The 24,297-nt window shown below is 46.2% G+C and overlaps 2 protein-coding genes across 3 annotated transcripts; both read right to left on the minus strand.

Moving 5' to 3' along the window:
• Positions 1-289: 289 nt before the first annotated feature.
• Positions 290-16,383, minus strand: Vcp (valosin containing protein). The gene is made up of 17 exons (XM_027931068.2): positions 16,092-16,383; positions 11,845-11,956; positions 11,490-11,662; positions 10,278-10,420; positions 9,713-9,843; positions 8,979-9,110; positions 6,420-6,522; positions 5,712-5,845; positions 5,499-5,634; positions 5,052-5,164; positions 4,510-4,674; positions 4,287-4,409; positions 3,755-3,967; positions 3,099-3,407; positions 2,435-2,590; positions 1,103-1,257; positions 290-953 (listed from the first exon to the last, which is right to left on the minus strand). Exons 1-17 carry the CDS (start codon positions 16,106-16,108, stop codon positions 848-850), a joined length of 2,421 nt encoding a protein of 806 aa, XP_027786869.1. The 5' UTR covers positions 16,109-16,383; the 3' UTR covers positions 290-847.
• Positions 16,384-17,924: 1,541 nt separating this feature from the next.
• Positions 17,925-24,297, minus strand: Fancg (FA complementation group G). 2 transcript variants are annotated; one of them, XM_027931067.3, is made up of 15 exons: positions 23,906-24,297; positions 23,515-23,635; positions 23,218-23,308; positions 22,697-22,828; positions 22,238-22,440; positions 21,591-21,726; positions 21,298-21,428; positions 21,066-21,212; positions 20,776-20,927; positions 20,084-20,150; positions 19,610-19,899; positions 19,415-19,461; positions 19,062-19,217; positions 18,484-18,607; positions 17,925-18,339 (listed from the first exon to the last, which is right to left on the minus strand). In XM_027931067.3, the coding sequence occupies exons 2-15, from the start codon at positions 23,608-23,610 to the stop codon at positions 18,231-18,233; spliced, it is 1,881 nt and encodes a 626-aa protein (XP_027786868.2). In that variant the 5' UTR covers positions 23,611-23,635; positions 23,906-24,297; the 3' UTR covers positions 17,925-18,230. The 2 variants fall into 2 exon arrangements, with proteins under 2 accessions (XP_027786868.2, XP_071456823.1); XM_071600722.1 differs by having other exon boundaries at positions 23,515-24,297.

Consider the following 24,297-nt stretch of genomic DNA (forward strand, 5'->3'; position numbering starts at 1 on the left):
AGGGCTTCTACAGGCCTAGCCTTACCATCCACACCAAATATTTAGGTAGAAAGATGCCACATTCTCCACAGATGCAGCTCCATCAGGCTGCTCCTCTTCCACGGCAAATCTATCCAGTGATAACTGCAGATACACAGTGAGCCAGCAGGAGATATCATACCAATGTTCATCAGTCAGAAAAGGGTGTGATCTTACCTCCAAGACTTCATTGGGATTGTGCCTTGTCAATGAGGGGTAGCCCAAGGCCCTTCCCAGAAAAAGAAGCAGGCACAAGGGCCAGGACTCAAGCTCCATTTTGACCCAACGTTTATTGTCCTTTTACAACATGTCAATTTTTGGTTTAAAAACTGCTTGTGATTAGTTTTCCAACAATAACTCAAAAGCATGTAAAATAAAATCAACCTACTCTCTATATAAACACCCAGCAACTGTGGCCCCTCACCCACCTACCCAGGTTGGCTACGGGAAGGGAGGGCTCGGGCAGCATTGAGTGACGTGCAGATGCTTTACTGTAGGAGTCAGTGGTAATGCCTTGGTTCACACCCCACACAGGTCCCCTGCACTGCCCCAAACTACAAGAGAAATGGCGCAGGCCCAAAGGCCCAATTCTCTGTTGGTTAATTCACTCTCCACCTCCCAAAAGAAAATCACTTTTATTTTATCACTTTTGTTTTGTATTTTTTGCAACAAAAAACCCCCTGTCCAGAGTCTGACTGGTAGCTCAACTGTTCAGACTGAGAAATGGAGCAGGCCCTGGGCGCACCCCTGGTCCCTCCTGGGCAAGCGCCCCCACCCCCAGGGAACAAGGTCCAACCAGGCCAGCTCGTCACACGCTGGCCACCATCACTTAGCCGTACAGGTCATCATCATTATCTTCTGTGTACACACTGCCACCTGTGCCACCTCCACTGCCCTGACTAGGGCCAGCTCCACCCTGGTTCCCTGAAGGGAATCTGTATATTAAGAGAAAAGACAAAAAAAAAAGAGGGTAAGGATAGGACCTGTGTAGGCTTTTCACTCTACATTCTTTAGGACTCTCGTCATCTTCTTTACACAGGTCCCCAAAGCAACTTAAGAACTGCCCACTGCCCCCAACCATTACCTGAAACTGCCAAAACCTCGACTCTGCTGAAGGGTTTGAGCAAACATTTCATACTTCCGAATGTCATTATCACTGACAGAACGACGGGCAAAGCGCATGGCTTCCTCAAAGTGATCTCTGCGGATCTCTGGCACTGGATCATCTTCTTCTACTTCCTATAAAAAAAATTGGTAAATACAGACCGCCCTGGCTAGTTAAGACCCAGATTTGACTCTGTCCCTGGTCTCCCCACCCTTCTATTACTGCAGTAGCTTATTTGTCTCCTGGTCCTCAATCTAATCTGCCTAAGATACCAGACCAAACTTTCTAAAATTGAGTCACTGCTCTGCTCTAGGGAAGCCATTAGTCACATTAGTTTTAAAACTCGTCAATGGATTCTGGAAAAGGGAAAAGTGCAAGGATAGAAATCACATCAGTGTTTGTCAGGGTCTAATAAAGGGAGAAGATGCTGACTAAATGGGCTGAGGAAACTTAAACAGTGAGAGTAGTTATAGAACTTAAATACACATCTGTCAAAAAGCATAGAAATTGTATCTAAAAAGGATGCAGTGCATATTACTGCATAAATATTATACCTCAATAAATCTAAAGTTCAAAAAGAAAATATCAATTGCTCTCAGGGTTTACCACATAGAATTACTCCCTATGTAATGGCCTTGCTTCCAGTAACACATGTGCTTAATTAAATAAACCTGGGTTTTCCCAATTCCTGCAACCCTACTACTAGATCGAGTTAATTGGGTTGTTTATCCCTTTATCCAAACTCTCTCAAACCCTATCTCTTCCACTGAGAGGCCACCCCCATTGCTCTGGCTTACAAGTCTGCTTCCAAGCATTAATACATCATTACTTTATAAAATCTTATTGAAGGAGAGATGTCACAGATCTCTTCCCAAAAGGTAAAAAAAAAAAAGCCACTTACTCATTTCTTTCTTAAGTCACAAACATGGAACCATGATAAAGTGAGAAACAAGTCATCTTTATAGAGCTTACACACAAAAATATTTTGGTAGGTCCATGTCCTCTTCCCCCACTACCAGTGATAGAGCTATAGTTAAGTCTGAAACCTTAACTATAGCCACTATCACTTAGCCGTACAGGTCATCATCATTATCTGTTTGTTGTTGCACAGTTATACTTTGATTTTCTTCAAGGAGGAAGGAAATACTGTGGAATGCTTTACCTCAGCATTCTCTCTTTAATGCCCTGACTCAATATTTTTTTCAGGCAGGATAACTTTTCAAATATCTCGTATTCTCAACTCCAGGGCCCAGGGCATGGCAGAGACTTGTTCCCTGGCTTCCCACACTGGCACCACTGATGCAGACTCACCATGGCAGATGGGTTTGTCTGCCTCTCCCGTTCTCGCCTAATCTCACTCTCAATGGATTCACGAATGGCCAGCTTACAAGCACGTTGGCAAATCTCTGTCAGGTCTGCTCCAGAGAAGCCATTAGTCATCTTTGCCAGGAACTCCAAATCCACATCCTGAAAGCAGCAGCACAGCTACTTTAGAATTTAGCCTTTCATCTCCTGGGATATACTGATCTTCAGGCTCCCTAAGCACTTCCAACTTCAGTGTGCCCCATCTTCTGCCTCACCCATTTTTAAAAAATTATTTGGTACTGGGGATTGAACCCATAGACACTTTACCACTGAGCTACATCACCAGTCCTTTACTTAAAACAAAAACAAAAAAAAAAGGGGGCGTGCCAGGGATTGAACCCAAGAATACTTAATCACTGAGCCACATCCCCAGCCCTTTTTAATTTTTTTCTTTTGAGAAAGGGTATCACTAAGTTGCCGGAGCTGGCCTCAAATTTGCAATTCCTCCTCCCTCAGCCTCCAGAGTTCCTGGGATTAAAGGAGTAAGCCACTACTATATCCAGCTCCTATTAGACCAGTCCTAACCCCAGAAATCCCCAATGGAACCCTGTCCAGAAACCAAAAAGCACTCCACACCAGCCTCACAAGGCCCTATGGCCCACAACCTTGCCTTGGCAACCGGGGACTTGCGCAGATTGGCCTTGAGGATGGCAACACGGGACTTCTCATCAGGCAGTGGGATGTAAATAAGCTGATCAAGGCGGCCAGGTCTTAGGATGGCAGGATCAATAATGTCAGGCCGATTGGTAGCGCCAATGATGAAAACATTCTTTTTTGTGGACATGCCATCCATTTCTGTCAGGATCTGGTTAATTACTCGGTCAGCAGCCCCACCACCATCTCCAATGTTACCACCACGAGCTTTGGCAATTGAATCCAGCTCATCAAAAAACAGCACACAAGGAGCAGCTTGGCGTGCCTGTGGAAGGAACAAAAACTTAGCATTAACACAACTGAGTCTCTCAGACCTAAGAAGGAAAAAAGTAATTTCCAATGTCCCAGACGAGGTGACAATAGTAAGATGATTTTTAAAAAATATTTATTTTTTAGTTATAGTTGGACACAGCACCTTTCTATCCATCTATCTATTTATTTATATGTGGTGCTGAGAATCGAACCCAGGGCCTCACACGCACTAGGCGTATGCTCTACCGCTGAGCCACAACCCCAGCCCAATAAGACTATTTTGACTCTCCTAAAGAATCAGTTTCTATCCTACCTTGCCCCCAAGCAAGTGAACAGATAGCCCAGCCTCTTATACCTTACCTTGTCAAAGATTTCCCTGACATTGGCCTCAGATTCTCCAAACCACATAGTGAGCAGTTCAGGACCCTTGATGGAGATGAAGTTGGCCTGGCATTCATTAGCAATAGCTTTAGCCAGCAAGGTTTTCCCACAGCCTGGAGGTCCATAGAATAGGACTCCCTTGGATGGTGTCATACCAAACTTAAGAAATTTGTCTGGGTGTTCTACAGGATACTAGAAGGCAAAGGAAAGAAGATTCAAGGCTACCTCCATTTTTTCCCCCCAGGGCCAAGGACCGAATTCAGGGCATTGTGCATGCCAGCAAGCAATCCCCAATCCCATACCTTCATATTTTGAAAGAAACATAACCAAACAGAATCAATCCCTCCACCACTTTATGGTGCATTCTATGGGCTAAAAACCTGGCTACCTAGGAGCAGGTTTCTGAGTAGTGGTGTCACAATTCTAGCAGAGAATGTGCTGACACCCTGAGACCACTCAGGTCAATTACAACATACTGTGTCAGGGACTCTCCTAGACCAAGTTACCCTACCTGGACTAGCTCCTGAAGCTCACGTTTGACATCCTCCAGGCCCCCAATGTCTTCCCAGGTTACCTGTGGCACTTCTACCACAGTTTCCCGCAGTGCTGATGGATTGCTCTGACTCAAGGCCCACTAAAAAGGAAAAAATAAATAAAAACGGGGATGAGACTTCCCACGGGAGGGAAAGTGTATGTGTGTGTGTGTGTATCTCAGGTGGGGGTATAGTCCTTACCCGGAAATCATCCATAGTCACTGCCAGGGAGTTCATGACTTCAGCATCAATGGTCTCATCCTCTAAGTCAATTAGATCCATCTTCTTGCGGATGGCCTGCAGGGCAGCCTCTGAGCACAGAGCTGCTAAGTCAGCACCCACATGTCCATGAGTCTCATTGGCTACCTGCAGAAAGATATCTACTGATATTCTGTCTCTAAGACCCAGCTGCCTTAGGAAACTTGAGGGATAAAAGAATCATGATCTCTTCCACTTGCTTGAACACATATACTAGCAGACCCTCCACCAGTTGAGGTTTCAGTACTCAAGCCTGAATTTGGACAGTGGAAATAAAGTTACCCCAACAATTCTGCTTTACTCTACTGCATTATCACTAAAACACATCACTTTTTTCCTGGATTCAGTTTCAGATCATTTTCTTTCCCCTCCCTAGGAATCAAAACCAATCTCCTCCCATCTTAAGCTCATCTCTAATCAGTTCCTTGCAACTTCTTAGAAACAAAGATATCCTAATTCCTGGTCAGCCCTCATCAAGACTCCACCTGTTCCAGGTCCACGTCATCTGCCAGCTTCATGTTCTTGGTATGGATCTGAAGAATTTCCAAACGTCCTGTAGCATCAGGGATTCCAATATCTACTTCCCTGTCAAAGCGACCTGTGGGACAGTGCAGGGATCATTTCTGGGTCCAGAGGGAAGAAGGAACAGGCCTAAGGCAATCATCCACCTCATCCTCAGGCTTTCCTAGCATTAGCACTAAAGGTTTCATGACCTGGGAAACCTGGTTTGTCAGTCTCAGACAAACAGGATGGTTGGTCATTTTAGATAAAAATATGGAAAGGAAAAGAATCCCTGGGGCTCTATCATTGCAAAGAGCTCAGGATTTGTTAACTTAGATAAGGACAGAGGTGGGATCATGGAGATTACACCCAGTAGAACTATCATCTCCCTATGAGCAAGGGTAGGGTTGAAAGAAATCTGGGGTCCTTACCAAATCGCCGTAGGGCTGGATCAATGCTATTGGGTCTGTTGGTTGCTGCCATAACTATTACATGTGCTCTCTGCTTTAGCCCATCCATAAGGGTCAATAACTGTGATACGATACGCCGCTCCACCTCCCCATGAGTCTGTCAAGACAAGATTATCGGGTAAGAAGCGAAATCAGACCTTCCAACCACCCACCATCCTTCAGGTAAGCTCCTACTTTCTCTCGTTTGGGAGCAATGGCATCTAGCTCATCGATGAATATGATAGCAGGAGCATTCTTTTCAGCCTCCTCAAAGGCTTTACGAAGGTTGCTCTCAGACTCACCAGCCAACTTGCTCATAATCTCAGGACCTGAAAGGATTCAGAAAGAACATTTTAACAAAACTATACTAAATGAGAAATCAGTTCTCATTTTCCCAGCCTATAGAAACATCACGGGTAAGAAAGTGGTAACCTCTACAGCCAATATCCCAAGACAATCAGGGGCAGGCTGGAGAGAAGCCAAAGGACTCAGCACACTTTCCTCACAGAAGAGCCAAAAGTGTGAAGATAGCAGATGCTCTGGGACCACTGGTCAAAAGGAGGCAGTATACCAGTTGGACCTCTACCAGGTAAATACCATTCTCAGAGAGCCAAGTGATCTCAGCCCATCTTCCCCAAACCCTCTCAAATAATTGTGTGCCTTTTGATTTCTCATTTCAGTTTGCTCCTCCTAAATGTCTTTAGTCTGTTCACAATCTTTCTCAAGGGGGAAAAGGATAAGGAGCAACAGTATCTTTCATTTGTAGCTTATCTATCCAGTAATACACCCTACCAGAAGATACCAAAGTATGTGCAACTGCATGGATGCAAATGGACACTCGTCCATGAGCTCTTCAGCTCAAAGTTGGGTCTAGCCAAAGTCAAGATGAACCAAGACTTTTACCATTGATCAGGAAGAAAAAAGCTCCAGTCTCATTTGCCACAGCTCGGGCAATCAAGGTCTTCCCAGTCCCAGGAGGTCCATAGAGGAGAATTCCCCGAGGAGGCTAAGAACCAATACAGAGTGTGATTAGGTTCAGACTTTCATCTTCTCCCAATGCTACCCATCTTAAAATGGCTCAACTAGGGCTCTAGAGAGGGTGAGAATCAGGGTTTAACCCTAACACCAATAAGAATAAGCCATGGAGGAGGCTGGGTGTGGTGGTGCATGCCTGTAATCACAGTGGCTTGGGAGGCTGAGGTATGAGGATTGCCAAGTTCAAATCCAGCCTCAGCTACTTAGTGAGTCCCTAAGCAACAAACCAAGACCCTATCTCAAAAGACAAAACAAGGGCTGGAGATGTGGCTCGAGTGGTAGCGCGCTCGCCTGGCATGCGTGCGGCCCCCGGGTTCGATCCTCAGCACCACATACAAACAAAGATGTTGTATCCGCCGAAAACTAAAACAAAAATAAATATTAAAAATTCTCTCTCTCTTTAAAAATAAATAAATAACAAAAAAGGGGCTGGGGATATAGGGAAGCTGGCAGAGTGCTTGCCTTGCATGCACAAGGCTATGGTTCAATTTCCAGCACCACAAAAAAAAGGGCTTGGGGATGTGGCTCAGTGGTTAAGTGTCGTTCCCCCCCCCCCCCCCGAGTTCAATCTCTGGTACCTCCCAAAAATAAACCTTTCATGGATATGGATGCAGCTCAGTGGTAGAATGCTTGCTTAGCACATGTAAGACCCTGGGTTCAATCTCTAGTATTGCCAAAAAAAAAGAAAGTAAATGCTGCTTAGGCAATTTACTTCAGGCCATACTCAGCTCAGTCCTGCCAACACCAGAGAAAATATTGCTAAAAAGATGGCAACATTTATGAATGCAATTTCCACAGGAGACTAATAGCACAGAAACCACCCTAAGAGACTCTATTATAAGGGAGTTTAAAGATCCTGGGACTAGAATAAATTCGATCTTAAAGACAAAATGCCAAGGACCAGCTAAACCATTTAAAAAAAACATGGTCTATATTCTTCATTGTCAAAATTTCATTCACTCTATAATCACAGTTTTCCAGAATTTATTATGATATCGGAATGCTTTTCCTTAGGGTTAACAACAGATATTCCTCTTTGAAACTATCTTTTCTGTGGCCCCACATACAGGCAGGATATTGAAACTGCTCACATAGAAGATGAAATTACTTGTATAATGCTTACAAGGCAAAGTATTAATTTCATCTTCAGTGTGTCCCACGATACAGAAAAGGTCAGAAAGCTACACTCTTAGATGAGTAGTACTGGACCACTAGCACTCTGCAAATTTCCTTAAAGTCTGCTTCTATTAAATGACAAAGTTCTTAAAAGAAGGGCAAATTATGGCGAGAATTGTTTTTGCAGGCTCCACGAGGTTAAGAACTGCTTTCATGTTTTTAAAGGTACACATACATGCTCAGTATAAAAGATTTGTGAGCCACACGCGGTGGCACACGCCTGTAATCCCAGTGACTCAGGGGGCTGAGGCAGGAGATTGAGAGTTCAAAGCCAGCCTCAGCAACAGCGAGATGCTGAGCTGAGAACCCAGTAAGCCCCTATCTGTAAATAAAATACAAAAAAGGGCTGGGGATATGCCTCAGTGGTTGAGTGTCCTGAGTTCAATCCCCAGTACCAAAAGAAAAAAAAATACATGTGAGCCAGACCCGGTGGTACACACCTGTAATCCCAATAGCTGGGGAAGCTGAGGGCAGAATTTTTAGTTCAAAGCCAGCCCCAGCAACTTAGTTGAGACCCTGTCTCTAAATAAAATATAAAAAGGGGCTGGGGGGCTGGAGTTGTAACTCAGTGGTGGAGCGCTTGGCTAGCATGTGTGAAGCACTAGGTTCAATTCTCAGTTCTGCATATAAATAAATGAATAAAATAAAGGTGCATTAACATCTAAAAAAATATTTTAAAGAGGGGGGCCTAGGGGTGTGGTTCAGTGGTCAAATGCCCTGGGTTCAATTCCCAGTTTAAAAAAAAACATAATTAGTTTGTCTTTTCTTTTTTTGGTACTGGGGATTGAACCCAGGGGCGCTCTACCACTGAGCAACATCTTAGCACTTTTATTATTTCTTTTTTTTTCCCCAACATTTTTTATACCTTTATAAAACCCAGTGACTCGCACATACTAGGCAAGCGCGCGACCACTGAGCCACAACCAGAGGCCCCTTTTATTATTTTTTTTTGAGACAGTCTCACTGAGTTACTCAGGGCCTCACTAATTTGCTGAGGCTAGTCTCAAACTTGCAATCCTCCTACCTTAGCCTCCCAAATTGCTGGGATTATAGATGTGTGCCACCACATCCAGCTTGCCTGCTATTCTTTACCATCAGTAGCTTTAATAAATTTAGAGCTTTCTCCAAAACCAACTAAGATAACAATGCCCCTCTAATCCAAGCCATAAGTGAAAACAGTCCGAGGATTAGACGTTGTGTAGACATTAATTACCATCCTAGACTAGAACCCATAAAGCCCAGGAAGCTCACCTTCACGCCAATTGCCTTAAAGAGTGCAGGATGTCTCAGAGGAAGCTCCACCATCTCCTTTATCTGAGCTAGCTGCTTCCTACAGCCACCAATGTCATCATAGCCTACTTCATTCAAGGACTCTTCTTCATCCTGAACATGGGAGAGACAAAGAAAGGAGAAGGCAGGAATATTTTATCAGCTAAAATAAAGAGTTTCTCCAAATAATTCCATTAACTGGTGTGGAAAAATCTGCTGTATGAATATGACAAGATTCTTGTCTAAAGGGATCTTGCATTAAAGAACTACTTCAAAAATTCCAAGGCACAGTCCTTTCCTCTCACACAGCCCTTACTCTTTCTGGAAAGGACTCTCTAAAACCTAAAACTAGAAACTCTGGGAATGGGGCACAGGCCTGGATGTCATCCATTAGCTTCATTTCAAAAATTATTCCAGGGCTGCTGACAGTTCAGTTGCAGAGCACTTGACTAGAGTACACAAAGTCCTGGGTTTGATTCCCAGTGCAACAAGAAAAAAAGAAAAAAATATTCCAATCTGTTGTAACTTTTAGGTTCAATCTAAAATTCCTGGTATTGGGTTCTCCAAAAAACACATGGGCCCAGAAATGTACATTGGGGAGGTTTCCCCACTTCCAGAAGCAGCTAAGTCCAAAAAGCACCCAGTCTCAACAGTTGCAACATGACTCCCACACTAAATACAACGAAACGGGTACTAGGGCCAGGGAGCAAACTCACCTCTCGTTTGATAGGCTCTCCTTCACAGTGGATCACTGTGTCTGGAGCAACAATGCAATAAGGGCTGGGATCTGTCTCCACTACTTTGAACTCCACAGCACGCATCCCACCACGGACAAGGAAAATGTCTCCTAAAAGAGCAAGCAGTAAAAGTGCAGTTAGAGGTCAACTACCAGACCAAATGAGAATTCCTTAAGGTCTAAAATGGCAAATCACTACATATTGCCCTATTCTGCCCCACTCCACCTCTCCTTGTCTCAGTAAAGCCCATAAAATATAACTTCCAGGGTAGAGACAGACCAAGCTTTCACTACTATAACCATCAATGGTAGAGTTATGCACTTTTTAACTATAACACAGCTAAAATGAACCACCTTCTCACTTCAGAGACACGAGAGGACAAGAGGACAGCTTACTCTTTGGGAACACAGAGGCAGAGAAGACACATAGTAAGTAAGATACATGTGTTATACACATATATATGAAAATGAGAAAAAGATATTCCAATACTCTAAAGTATTCCCACAAACATCCTTAAAACTCAGTTCCTAGAATTATCTCTCACCTTTCCGGATGGGTCGATAAGCTTCCAGGAAGTACGGCTTAAGGTATACCTCAAAGAGATTGCCAGTGATGCCTTCCACTGTGTCATCGATGGGTAGCACATGGATACGTTTGCCGTACTTCACATCAGGGCATGGCTGGATGCTGAGGATGACAAGCAGACTCCACATTACCAACCACACTGCAGCCCCAAGCACTGGGCGTCCGAAAGGGCCTGGCACAGACAGCTGATGGCAAGCGAAAAAGAAAAGGCAGGGATGGCTTTAGGTGAAGAGAGGAAGGAGAGCAGGGTTGGAGTGAAGGCAAAGGAACAGCAAAGCAGAACTAAGACAGGTCACACTCAGGGTAGGGTAGCAAAAGCTACTAAAAGAGGCTACTAGGGCAGCCCACTCCTAATCAGTGAGCCAAAATTAAGAACATTTGGAAGTCCCACCAAAAAAGACACATACAACCCTACTACTAGAGTCTTCAGTGAATGACATCCAAGGATGATTCCTTCTAGCTAATACTAGTGACTTAATAATACAAGAGAGGCCTTAGTCAGACAAGTGTCATGGTCAGGGAAATAGAAGTGAAAAAATAATCTCAGCCACATGGTCAGAAAATCTTCAGAAAGTAATAAGCATCCTCAGGAAGAAGAGTCCATGAAAAATAATCAGAAGCCTTAGATGATCTTAGCCAGGTGACTGGTAGTTGGGGAAGCCTCTCATTTACATTTATATAAGAACAAGCAAAATCACTCACACTGAAGCTATCCTGGGTCTGGCTCCAACCATACCACTCTCCTAGATTAACTTACATCCTTAAAAGAACCATTAGAAGCCCACCTTTCATACGCTTCCCACCTCATTCTAGCCCCATCACAAACCATTCATTGAACACAGTAGTAAATAAGGAGGCTATTTGGCAGCTATATACCCTCATCCTAAGATATGATGGCTTATACCTCTAACAAGAAAAAACAAAGGCATCAAGAGTCACAGAAACGTCAACTTGTCTCATGGGCTATGCAGAGGTAGATTTTGAAGTCCAGGAAGACAGAACTGAAACCTAAAGAGAACTCTGAAGCATAGGTCCTCCCATGGCCAGGTGGCTTCCTGTACCAGCAGCTGCCAAGGAAATCATACTGGCTGTAACATAGGGGAATACTGCCTTTAATGCAGGATGTCTCTGACCTCCCATCCCTGAGGGGCCAAGAACCCCACACACACACCTGATGACATCCCCTAGGCGTACACGAAGGTTATTCCGAACAACTCTATTCATTCGAATCTTCTCATCAGAACATGTGTCATCAGAAAGCACAATGCACACAGCTTCCCGCCTCTTCTTTCCTTTCAGCAACACTGTGTCACCTCGGAACAACTGCAGTTCATCCATCTTGGGCTAAGGAAAGAAGGTTAAGGCCTTTGGGTCACTGGGCAAAATGGGGTAAGCAGCAGCCCTGGAGACTGGGATTCCCAGTAAACCCCACTCTATCTGCTGCCACTGTAAGAAAAATGAGAAAAGAAACCTGGGGAAATCCCTCCAGTGCAATAAAGAAAGACTGGAGTGTCTACCCAACTTACCTGGGACAAGGATACCACACTGTTGTCCTCATTGATGGCTTCATCAACAATCAACCGATTGGGACGGTTCTTCTGTTTAAGAATGGCTGTTGATAAGTCATCACCCTTTGAACTAGAAGGAGGAAACAAAGTCAGTTCCAATAGATACCCCATATCTAGAGGCCCCAACAGTCTCCAAAAAACACACACTTAGGAAACAAAGTGGATAGGTGAAGGTATTCCTATAGAGAACTCAGATGAAAGAAATTCAATCAAGAAAACAAGGAGCAGTATCCAGTTATATTACATTCCTCATTCTATTAACTCTAATAATTAAGAGAAATGAAAATAAGTCTTAAAACTGTATAAAACATCAGTTCAGAGCAGGAGCGATGCAGTCAGACCTATCTGAATCCCAACACTGCCAATGTTTAATTGCAACATTGGGCAAGTTAGTTAATCTCTCTGGACTTTGATGTCCTCATCTGTAAAATGGGGACTGCAGTAGTACCTATTTCAAGAGATTTACTTTTTTAAAAGAATTTTTTAAATAAATAAATAAATAATAAAGAGATTTACCATTTTAAGTGAGATAATGAGTGTAAATACTCAACACAATGCCTGTAACAAGGTTCTAATGGTCATCATGATTAGTACTCCAAAGCAAAACACAAGCTCTTTTTTATGCTAACCTTCCAAGGAATAAACTGAGCTAGACAACTTCCCTTAGGGGCCTGGGGACACCAAGTCTCACCAAGCAAGCTGGGGAACAATGAAGCAGAATTTTTAGCACTACTCTCCTCACAAGATAGACCTGTTCAATGCCAGAGCTTTCCCAAGTACCACAAGAATACCAAGCACAGGCAGGTGTAGTGGCTGCACGCCTGTAATTCCAAAGACTTGGAAGGCGGAGGCAAGAGGATCCTTGGTCTGTTCGAGAAGTCAGCCCAGCCTACTTAGCAAGGCCCCCTCAAAATAAATAAATAAATAATTTTTTAAAAGCAGATAGAGATGTAGCTGAGTGACAAAGTGCCCCTAGGTTCAATCATAGTACCAACACACACACACACACACACACACACACACACACGGAAGAAAAAGAAAACCAAGCACACAGAAACTATCATATTCAGAAAAAACATTTAACAGTCTAGAACCTTCAGAAAGAGGTTCAAAATTGGGCAGGGGTTCTACATGCCTCAGCTACTTGAGAGATTGAGGAACAGGATCTCAAGTTGGAGATCTGCCTGGTCAAAATAAAAAGTATTTTAAAAGGTCTAGGAATGTACTCAGAGAAGAGTGCTTGCTTGGCATATGTGAGGCCCTGGTTCAATCCCCAGGAAAGAGGCAGGCAGGCAATTAGTCAGAATCAAGTCTAAAGGAACTTCACAGTAATTTCTGCAAAGGCACACAACTTCATAGAGTTCGTTCATCAAGTCAAAACCAAGAAATGCTAAAACATGGGACAAATTCAAATCCCTCTCATCCAAATTAAGGTTGCCATAGTCTAAACTCAATTTCTTTCACTTCCTAGAAGGTAGGATCATTCACCAAATAGTGAATGAAAACAATTTTTTAGCTAGCTCTCTCCATCACATACTAGATTCAATGGGCTCTCCCTTTGAAGAGTTACCTCTTCTCACTAAGGTTGGGCAAATGTGTTAACCAAAGAAAAAAATAGAACTATTTCTTCATTCAACAATTGTCTACTGTAATCCAGGTACTGTTCTAGGAGCTAGGAATATTGCTAACAAAATAGTATTGCCATTAGATACACCTTCACAATTTGGAAAATAGATAAGATGCATGGGCTCTAGAATATCAAATAAACCCATTCATTTTACAAAGTGATAAGCTCTCTGCTAATCTTCACTCTGGTTTGTTGTTTTTGTTTTGGGTTTTTTGTTGTTTGGTACCAGGGATTGAACCCAGGAACATTCGGCCACTGAGCCACATCCCCAGCCCTTTTTAATATTTTATTTAGAAACAGGGACTCACTGAAATTTTAGGGCCTAAGTTGCTGAGGCTGGTTCTGAATTCGCGATCCTCCTGCCTCAGCCTCTGGAGTCACTAGGATTACAAGCATGCATCATCACATCTGGCTGGTTCTATCTTTACTACTGCTTTTAAACTAATTTCCAATAGTAGTTTCCTCATCTGTAACTTTACTCCTCCATCCTAAAAGTGTGCCATTCTGGGCACAGTGCTGCAGAGCAGGTAGACTCTTTCAAAAATCATCAACACTCTAGTATGGGCAATGTGACTGCCCAGGGCAACCTATGTAAACTTACCAGTTCTCCTGCCTACCCCCAACCCATCAAAATACCATCCTATACTCCCCCCAAGGACTGTCCATCTTCCTGTTTGATTTTCAAGACTGGGGCTGGAAAAAAATAAAATGCCAGTTGCTTCAAGTCATCATAGTTTGTATATTAACCTCAAAACTGCATTCTAGAAAAACCTCCAATATGCCTACCATTACTGACCCTACCTCTAAAGAGTGATATGCCCTTCACTTAAGGTAAAAACCTCTAGGACAGGCACAGTGGCACACACCTGTAATCCCAGCAACTCAGGAGGCTAAGCCAGGAGGATCACAAGTTCGAAATCAGCCTCAGCAACTCAGCAAGACCTTGTCTCAAAATAAAAAGGACTGGAGAGCCGGGTGTGGTGGCACACACCTGTAATTCCAGCAACAGAGAAGGCTGAGGCAGAAGGGTCACAAGTTGGAGGCCAGCCTCAGAACCTTAGCGAAGCCCTAAGCAACTTAGCAAGACCCTGTCTCAAGGAGAGAAAAAAGTGGGAGGGCAGGGGAGACAGGGATGTGCTCAGTGGTTAATCCACCTCTTGGTCCAATCCCTGGTACCAAAAACAAACAAAAGACCTCTAATTCCTTATCTGTGGAGATCAGTAAAAGAGTGAATTCAGCCTGACCATAGGCTAACAGCAATTCTGGAGGTTCTTTGGGAACATTCCCCATTGTCTTATGCATGACTCAGGTCCTTTCCAGAACCAACAGGCCACAGGAGACTTGGAGGAGATTCAGTAAGTCATTAAGATGACCTAGAGGTGAGAAACTGCTAGTGATTCCAGGTTACAAGAATTTTAGATTTTTAGTTTTGAAAAGCAGAGGCTAGCTGGATATAACCTGAGAGCCTATTTTAGGCATCAACAATCACCTTTTTAATTAAGCAACTGAGTAATACTTCATCCCAATTCAGAAACTTGAAAAAAAGGAACACACCTCAAAACACTAATCTCTTCAAAGCAGGAAGGTGATTTACATACAAGTTTTTAGTAGAACGTGTTTTTTTGTTTTGTTTTGGTTTGGTTTTTTTTGTATCTAAACCTCTAGATTCTAGGCAGAATAGGCTGAGATGGCCAGGTTTTATCTGATGCTTTCCTGAGAGATGAAGGTAGGGCCAGAAACCCCCAAGGCCCAGAGAATTTCTCTAGGTAGCTGTTTCAGAAAAGGGGCGTGTGTCTTTTCCCTGAAGGGTTTGGGTAACTCCAACCTGCAAGTCACGAAAGCTTTAGTGTAGGGAAGGCCACAAAACAGAAAGTGAGCTTCAAACTTTAGCAAGGACCTCTCTAGAGCCTCCTCGTAGGCCTAAAGTAGGAAGATGGCCAGAGGCGAAAGGCAGGGGCTGCCCTTTCCTGAACAGGCCCTCACAACTCAGGTGGCTGAGGATGCCAACCTCGGGCCAAGTAGTCCCAGCTCCAAAAGGGCCAGTGTGAGCTTTCCTGAGCTCGCTGGGACTTCCCCCGCCCGGAACCGCAGCCTGAGTCTCAAGGCTCCAGAGGCCTTCACGTGGCCCAAAGTCCACGCCCACCGGGCCCAGTTGGGGCTGCGGGCTCGCGGGGCCTGCTCTCTTCGTGGGCCCAGGGTCGTCCACGGGTGGTATGCGGATTCGCAGACCGGTGCCTCAAGGCCCTGGGGATCCGCGCAAGCAGCGTGAGACGTAAGACCTCACTACGCCGGGGCCGCAGTTCCGAGAGGGTCAATCAGGCCGGCCGGGGCCTGCATGACACAGCACGATCTCGCCCAGGCTCCGACCCGGGCCCAACACAAGCACAGCCTAGGTGGCGCGCTGGGACGCGGGCCCACGGGCCCTCGTTTGCCCGCTTCCTCTCCTTTCCTCTCCCACCTTCCCGGTCTCCACCTCTCAGACGCGCCCCCGGCCAGGCCCGACCGGGGCCTACCCAGCGCGGCGGATCCCGCGGTGCGCGCCCCCGCAACTAGCTGGCGGGCGCGCGCACACACTCACTCGGCTCCAGAGGCCATGGCGCGCGCCTCTCCCGGTCGGCAGCTGTGGCGGCCCGCGGGTAACGGCTACAAGAGTGGCAGGCGACCGACTGGGCCGGGGCTAGGCTCTCCCAGGCTGGGGGAGGGATGGCGAGCAGCAGCTACAAACCCACAGGGGGCCTCCCTCTCGCTTCCTCCCAGCGGCACTCGGGCTGCGGGCGGGCGGGAGACGCTGGCTGATTCGCGAGGAGGCAGCGGCAGCGAAGACTCCAACGACGGCTGCAAACGCTTAGCTGAGACTGAGTCGAGAAAAGCCGAATCATCGGAAGGAAAGCCGCTCTCACTTCAGCCAATCAGCGCCTGCCCTGGGAACTCGCGCCCGCCTCTCCGCGCCTCTCCCCAGCAACCCAGAGACCACAGCCAATCAGAAAATTAGCTTATGGCCTGGGTCCCGCCTCAGGGATACAACACGCCTAGTAACGCCACGTCAATTGGTCGCAACGCTACGCTTCCTCGACGGATTGTGAGTCTAGACCAATCAGCGGAAGAAACTGGACCAGATCGACTAGTAAAAGGAGAGCCTTTAAGCCTTTGGAGGCGGACTCTCCCACTTGGCTCCAGTTCATTGGCTTCCGAGTTTATCCCCCTAGAAGAACCTGGCACAATGGATTGAACTCTTCTATTAGTCTAGTTCTGTTGTAGTGATAATCCACACAGTTTCTCCACAAACCTGGGGATCCTTTTATTCCATCACCACACAAACACTTCTTGATTCTTTAAAACACTGGCACCAAGCCAGGTGCCATGGCACATGCCCAGCAATTTGGAAAACTGAGGCACGAGGATGGCAAGTTCAAAACCAGCCTCAGCAACTTAGTGAAGTCCTAAGCAATGTGGACAGTCTCAAAGTAAAAATATAAAAATAAATAAATAAAAAGGGATGGGGATGTGACTTAGTCCTTAAGTGCCCCTGAATTCAATCCCGAGCACCAAAAACAAAAACAAAATACTGGCACCAGCAACCCCTACTCTGGCTCTTTTGACTAGCACCCCAGCTTTTCATCCGGGCTACCCCATTGTCATTGCACCCTCCCCAAGTTAATCCCACGAGTTTTACCGTTTCCGAGTGCTTAAGGGAGGGGTGCTTCCCTTACCATAGAGTATTAATATAGATGCCTGGAGGAGAGCACATTCAGAGTCCAAAGAGGTCAAAAGGCAGCCACAGAACACAAAGCAGAGCCAATATCATCCAAGGCAGCAAGAAAATTACATACTGGAATTAGAAGTCCCTCAGTTACAATGACAGTTGGCCCTGACTGGCGTCAATAGGGTTCTTTGGGGCTTGCTGACTCAAATCACACTTCACCCCCCCATCCACACAGACAAGTTTGACTGAAATGAGTTCAGTTTCTAGAATTTAGAATTAGGAAGTAGGTGAGGAGTCATTGATAGACTCAGAGATCTGGTTGTCCCTCCTCAGTATTAAGAACCTGCCATTAACTTGAAAAGCCTGTCTAGGTCACCCTCCATACCTAACTCCTGTCACCTAGCACAGGATTTGGGCTTTGGGTCTGTAAAGGACTAAGGCACTGAATGAGGATTAGTGTAGTCTTTCCATCATAGCTGGGCCTCCAGCTCATAAGACAGATGATGTTGAGAGGATGGGAGTTCATATACAAGGCCTGGATTCAATCGCTAGCACCCCCCGACACACACACACACACACCAACAAATAAAAGGCGGGGGGAGCACAGGCAGTCAATATTGGGAGAGGGTTCTTTTGACAACCAGCACTCAACTAAGCACCCAAAAGCTTTCCCATCCAAGTATATGTACTAGGCAGACAAGATATATATTCATATATATATATATATATATATATATATGCATTTTTACTCAACACAAGAAAAGGGGAAACAGGAAAAACAGATGCTACAAGCAAAGTCAATGACTTGTTGGTAGCAGGGAATACTTCCTCCAGAAGGAAGGAGTATCCCAAACCACACAAGACTGCCACCAACTTCACCAGTAGAAGAGTTACATAGGAATGATCAGCTCCAGTCACATCACCCATGGAGGGTAAAGCAAGGGGAGGCGGGAAGGCCCTCCTCACAGAGATGATTCACTGGGCCCTCAGCTCAGGCTCTTGGAAACATAGCAGCTACAGGTCGTGAGGCTCCTGCAGAGATGTCTGAAACTCTTCAAGGAAGGTTTCACAGTCAGGGGAATGGATCCAGCTCAAATAGATTTCTAAGTACAGAGGGAGAGACCTGGAGAGCAAGAAGAGTGATGCATAAGAGTGAAAGATCAAAGGTTAGGCAACCTTCCCTCCCTTTCATTCCTTCATCACCCCCAATACTCCCAAGGACTCCACAATTCCAACTGTCCTTCAGCCCCAAGCCAGCAACCCTCACCAGGTAGCTTCCTTCTGTGGCAGTTGAGTTTGGGCCTGCAGCCTCCAACAGAAAGCAGCGGCCTCATCCTTCCTATCCAGCCTCCTTAGAGTCTGAAGCAGGTGAAAGGAAGCATCTCTATTACCTGTAGCCCACCCCAGAGTAGAAAGATTTAGAATTTGATATAGGCTTAGGCATCATTTTATAAAAGAAGAAACTGAGAACTAGCGAGACTGTCTTGTTTACACTCACATATGAAACCAAGAGTAGATCACTCACAACCATTCCTCTTCCAGGATTTGTCACCTGCCCAGTAAAAAGGGCTCAGCTGGTCCCATTCCCACATAGCCCACACCAATGCAGTCATGGTCTTTGTGTCTTAAGGACACAGGAAACCAGGGAACTCTTGGGAGCCTTGTATATATACTATGTTTATATGTGCATACTTAGATATATCCTAGTTTTAAACAGCATAATCTCACTCAGCCCTCCTGTCTCAGAAAACCACTCTTACACAAATAATGCCCAAGTACCTCCTCTGTGGACCTCTCTGTCCCTGAACATCCATGCATAACTGATGTTATGTATAGCATACATACCTGGGCACATCTGCACACTGAGGAGGAAGTCCTGTAGGGCTTTGGTATCTTGGCCATTGGCTGCCCACTCCAGTCCACGACTGATCAGGGCAGCTGCCCGAAGATGTTGCACTACCATATCTGACCTACACTCCTGCTCACAGTTGGAAGCTGCCCCTGAGGACCATACCCAAAATCAATAAGTGTCTTCCCAACCACATATCACCAAAACCCCGAGTTCCCCTCTCTCTCTTCTTTTGTTTAGAGCCCCTTTTCTTAAGTCTTCTAGTCTGGTGGGCTGGATACACGGAAAGGAAACCCACTTTCACCTCCACCCCTTCCAGGAGATAAGGAAAACGGAAATTCTAAATCACCTTGTTCTTTGTCCCCAGGTATGGCCCGGAAGAGCAACTCAAGGCACCTGATATGGAACATGGAGCAGGAGCAAAGAAGAATCAAACTCAGAAATTCAGGTGAGTGGGTAAGAACAGAATTCACCAACCCAGGTCCCAATCAGAAAATCTTTCTTCCACACTTCCCCAGAACCCTAGGTGGCTTACTGTGCTCACCGGCTAAATTCACTAATTGCCTCTTTTGGGGCCCTCAGTTGTACCCAGGCCCGGCCCTGAAGCAGGTAAACAGCAGAGACCCAGAGTGGGCAGGATGGCAGTTCCTTGGTTCCTTTTCTTGCATCTTCCCATGGCTGAAGCATCTTGGGAAGCAGAGAAGATGTGCGGGTAAGCAGCTCCTCACATACAGTCAAAGCATCTTGGGCTCGGCCTGCCTGGATCAGTGCTGCTGCTGCCTCCAAGAACACCTCAGGCATGCAAGGTCCTGGGGGGCAGGTTGGTGGGCAGAACTAGAGTGGGAGAAGGATGCATGTCTTGAAGAGATCTCTTCACCAGGCTCTGGTACTATAAAGACCATATAGAGCCTGGTCTTCCATAATGGACAGACAGAATAGTAGAGGGAAAAGCAGAACAATCATTCTGCTCTACTCCAAAGGAATCCTCAACCCTCCCATTTCATTATGGAGAACCTACCCGTGGATCTGAGCCATCCAGCAACAGGGCCAGCAGGTCCAAGTAATGCTCTGCAGCATCTTCTGCCCTGGAAAGTCATAACACATGAACACTACCTTAAGCCCTAGCAGGGTCTTCCAAGGGCTTCAGGTAAAACGTTCTCTCCTTGCTAATGAAGGGATGCTTGTAGGCCTTGAGGAATAAGAAAGAAGGTGAGGTCTAGGCCTACAACCCTGGCTCTGCATGGATCTACCTCAGTTACAGAATGGATTGGGGAGATTTCAGTGTTTCAAAGATAGAAGTTATTGTCTGGATGAAAAGCCCTCAGATCAGGTTCAGCAGTAAGGCAGGACACTGGGGAGTAGAGACCTATGTCCTACCATTGCCTCATTCATCACCCAACTCACAGGAACAAAAAACAGAGTCATGGCTGGGCACAGTTGTGCACAACGTATAATCCTAGTGGCTCGGGAAGCTGAGGCAGGAGGACCACAAGTTCAAAGCCAGCCTCAGCAACTTAGCGAGGCCCTAAGCAACTCAGTGAGACCCTGTCTCTAAATAAAAATACCAAAAAGAGGTAGGGATGTGGAGCAGTAGTTAAGTGCACCTGGGTTCAATGCTCAGTACCAAAACAAAACAAAAAACCTAGAGTCATACCCTGGGGAAGGCATGAAGTGGGAAGGGGAGCTCAGCTGAGCAAGAGGGAACCTCACCTCCCCATCTGTAGGCATCGGCTTGCTAACAGGTGCTTCGCTTGGCTCTGTGTGCCACAGTAAAGGGGAGAGGCTGGGTCAGGTCGTGGGAGTAGCAATTCTACCTCAATGAGAAGCTGTGGAACTTCAGAGCTATGGGTGGCACTCAAGGCCTAAATGGGAAAGAAAGAAGAAAGTATATCTATAATCTTTGGGAGTCATACTTCCTTATACTTGTATCTTGTCTAGTTACTCCAACACCAGCACCTCAGCCATTCTCCACCCTATATATTCATCTGACAGTTACTTACCTCAACCAGCAGCTCCAGACTCTCCAGCTCTGCAGCTGTATCCCCCAATTGCCGATATAATCTGGAAGCCTCCAGAAGTGGAAGACCCCAGGCTGATCCCCCTTTCAGGGCTGCAATCAAGTACAGCAAAGCTCTCTGTGGATTTCCCTAGAGGGGTAAAAGGACATAGGCCTCAGCTACCAACAAAAAGAAAATGCTGTTTATAATGCCCACCCCTCAGGGCTATCTTTACCATCTTACGAAGACAGGATCCTAATGCTGTATACACCTGAACCAAGAGAGGTCGTGGACACAGACCTGAGGCTGCTTCATGCAGGCTGCTCAATGCCCTTGGTAGGCTCCCTGAAATCAGCTCCTGGAGGCCTGAGTGCAATTAGGGTGTGAGATTAGAGAAGCCCATAAAGTAGAAAATGTGATGGGAAAGTGAGCCCAGAAAAATTCCATGGAATTGAATGGGATATGACAGGGAGAGTATAAGCCCAGAGGATACCTTAAGGGAAAGGATGAGTCAGGTTGCTAGCTGACCTTGACGGTAGGCAAATGCTGTCAAAAGGATATCCCTCAAACCCCGGGCATTCTGCAGGGTCAATGGGGCATCTGATTCCTCAGCTGGAGGGTTCCAAGTTTTTAGAAGTAGCAGCAGATCCTTAGAGGCCCCATTCTGGAGAGAAAAGGACCAAGTCTCTAAGTCTAAAACCACTCTCACTTCTCCAGTCTTGGGCTCCTTGAGTTAAAGACTCCTCCTGATTCCTGCTCCCCCAATTCTAAGAGAAAGATATCTGAGAAGGAAGGATAAAGGAAAGAATAATAATTTAGGGCAGTGGTGATCTTTTCTAGTATGCCTTCTCATTCAGGATATGCCAATGAGGTCATGGGGCCAGTTTAGTAACCATGTTCGGGTTACTTCTGAGAAGACTGAGATTGTGAGTTAGTTTCAGTAAGATCATGCACAAAAGCCCTAACCGTAACCAAATTCATTAAGCTGTTTTTAAAAAATGCCCTAAAGATAATCCCCCACAATGGGACAACCAGAGCAAGGTTACCCAAAGTCCCTCAGAAAACTCAGGTTTTCAGACTACAAATGTAGAAGGCTTTCCAGTAATCATGCACCTGCAGCAGTGGAGAAGGAAGGAGGGATGACACCCTCATCTTCAGATCATTTCCCCCATTACCTGGTTGCCATTCAGAGTCTGCAACAGCAAGGCCAGGTCTTCAAGACGGTCAATGCTCAGCCAAAGGGCAGCCTGCAGGCCAGCCAGGTGGTGCAGGGCACACAGTAGCTCGGGCAGAAGGGAGGAAGCACGGAGGACAGACTCCCACAACTTCCTGATCCCTTGCTCTGGCCTGGGCCCCAACTGCTCCTGGGTCTCTAGCACTATAGAGTACACATACACAAAGCAAAGGTGAGACCACATACTCCATCTCCCCCATACTCTCTGTCTTTCCTCTTCTGCAAAAGCCCAAGGATTACAATAATAACACCCCAACCTGGTCTGAGGAGCCCATAGAGAATTACAGAAGGGCACCTCTCTCCATGAAGATGATGTCTTTTGTTGTTTCTCCCAACCTCTTAGATAGACTTAAATCCAGACTAAAGCTGGCAGGGGAATAGAAGGCAAACTGACCCTCACCTCTTTCTAGGCCCCGTTGTATATCCTGGGCCTGGTCTTCAGTGAAACCCTGGGCTAGGCTCACCTTCAGGATAATGAAGTTACAGGTGACAATCAGCTCCAAGGGGAGAACAGGGACAGCTGCAGGAAGTCCTGAAGCAACAGATGCTGATCTTAGGCTCTCTCACTCACACACTCTCCTTCTCTCACATGAAAATTTTCCCAAATAAGATCCCAATCCAGAGATCATCCCACTCCAAACAAAACAGCTTCAATGAAGAACATGTCCTCTGGTCAGACAGTCCTGAAAGAGCAAAAATCATCCGGGAAACCACTTCTTCCCATGCTACCATTGTGTATGCATGCTTCCGAGCCCATACACAGGCAGGTGCAGAAGAGAAACTCCATGTACAAAGACAATTCCACTCCGGCCCATTCTGTGTACTCCCTGTCCCCTAAGTAATCACCTCAATCCCAGAAATACAGAAGATTCTTGGCTGTGGAGAACGCAAACTGACCATCCTGGAGAAGACTCTGCTTACCATGCAGAATGTGGAGGAGCTCCCTGAGTCCCTCCAGTGTGTCTTGAACCAACTTGTGTCGCCTCAGAGACACACCAGAGTCCTGAGCCACCTGCCAAAGTGGGAGGGAACGTTACTGAGAATGAGTCTTTTTTTCGCTCCCCTTTCAACAGTAAAGAGGGGTGCATTCTCCAGGCATTTTTTGCTCTTCGAGGGAAGTCAACCTGTGCTCCTTCCCAAAGGCTGGGGTAATTTCACTGCAAACGCGCTTTCTGGGATCCTGGTGCAGCAAAGCAAGAGTCCCAGTAACCACGTTACCTTGGCCTGTCGAACGAGCCGGTCGTTCTTTTCCTTCCACAGGTCCAGGCAGCTGGCGCGAGCCTTTGGGGAGCCCAGGAAAGACTGGTGGGCCATAGTCGAGGAGGGTGAACCGCTACACCTGCGAAGGGTTTCTGATGGGTGAGGGTAACCCCGCCGTAGCCCCCACCATAGTCGAGAGGGGCTTGCTCACTTCCGCACCCTTTCGGGCTCCCTTCGAGATCCCTACAAAGGCTGTCCACCCTTTCCAGCACAAATCCGGAGCTCTCGAGTGGCGCGGCTCCCACCCTCGCCTCTGGTTGGCCCGCCCAGCAAAACTCTCTGCTGTGATTGGTCCTCTTCAAGAGTCGTTTCCGCGGGAAACTTGGGTAAGAAAAGTGTCCCGACTGACCAGAACAGTCACAAGGTGTGGCATGTCTGAGCTGGGAAGTCGCGTGGCAGGCCCTTCCGCCTGCTAGGCCCTCGCGGGGCCTACCGCCTTCACAAACGGTGGTAGCAAGCGTTCTCAGAACTAGTCTGTAACTCAGCCTTTCCACGCAGCCACACCCCCAGGCCTGCCCGGATTTCCCCTCTCCGGCGTGTTGGCCCGCGCAGTGTATGCTGGGGTCCGTAGTACGACGGGGAAAGCCCCGCCCTCCGTAATAGTCCCACAACTGGGCAAAACAGAACAAAATTCAACCCTCCATGTGTAAAATCAACTCAAAATGGGTCACAAACACAAGAACCAAAAATCCAAAACTTATGAAAGAAAACATAAGATAATCCGTTTGTGGTCTTGAATTT

This window comes from Marmota flaviventris, chromosome 13 (assembly GCF_047511675.1).
Source record: "Marmota flaviventris isolate mMarFla1 chromosome 13, mMarFla1.hap1, whole genome shotgun sequence".
Lineage (NCBI taxonomy): Eukaryota > Metazoa > Chordata > Mammalia > Rodentia > Sciuridae > Marmota > Marmota flaviventris.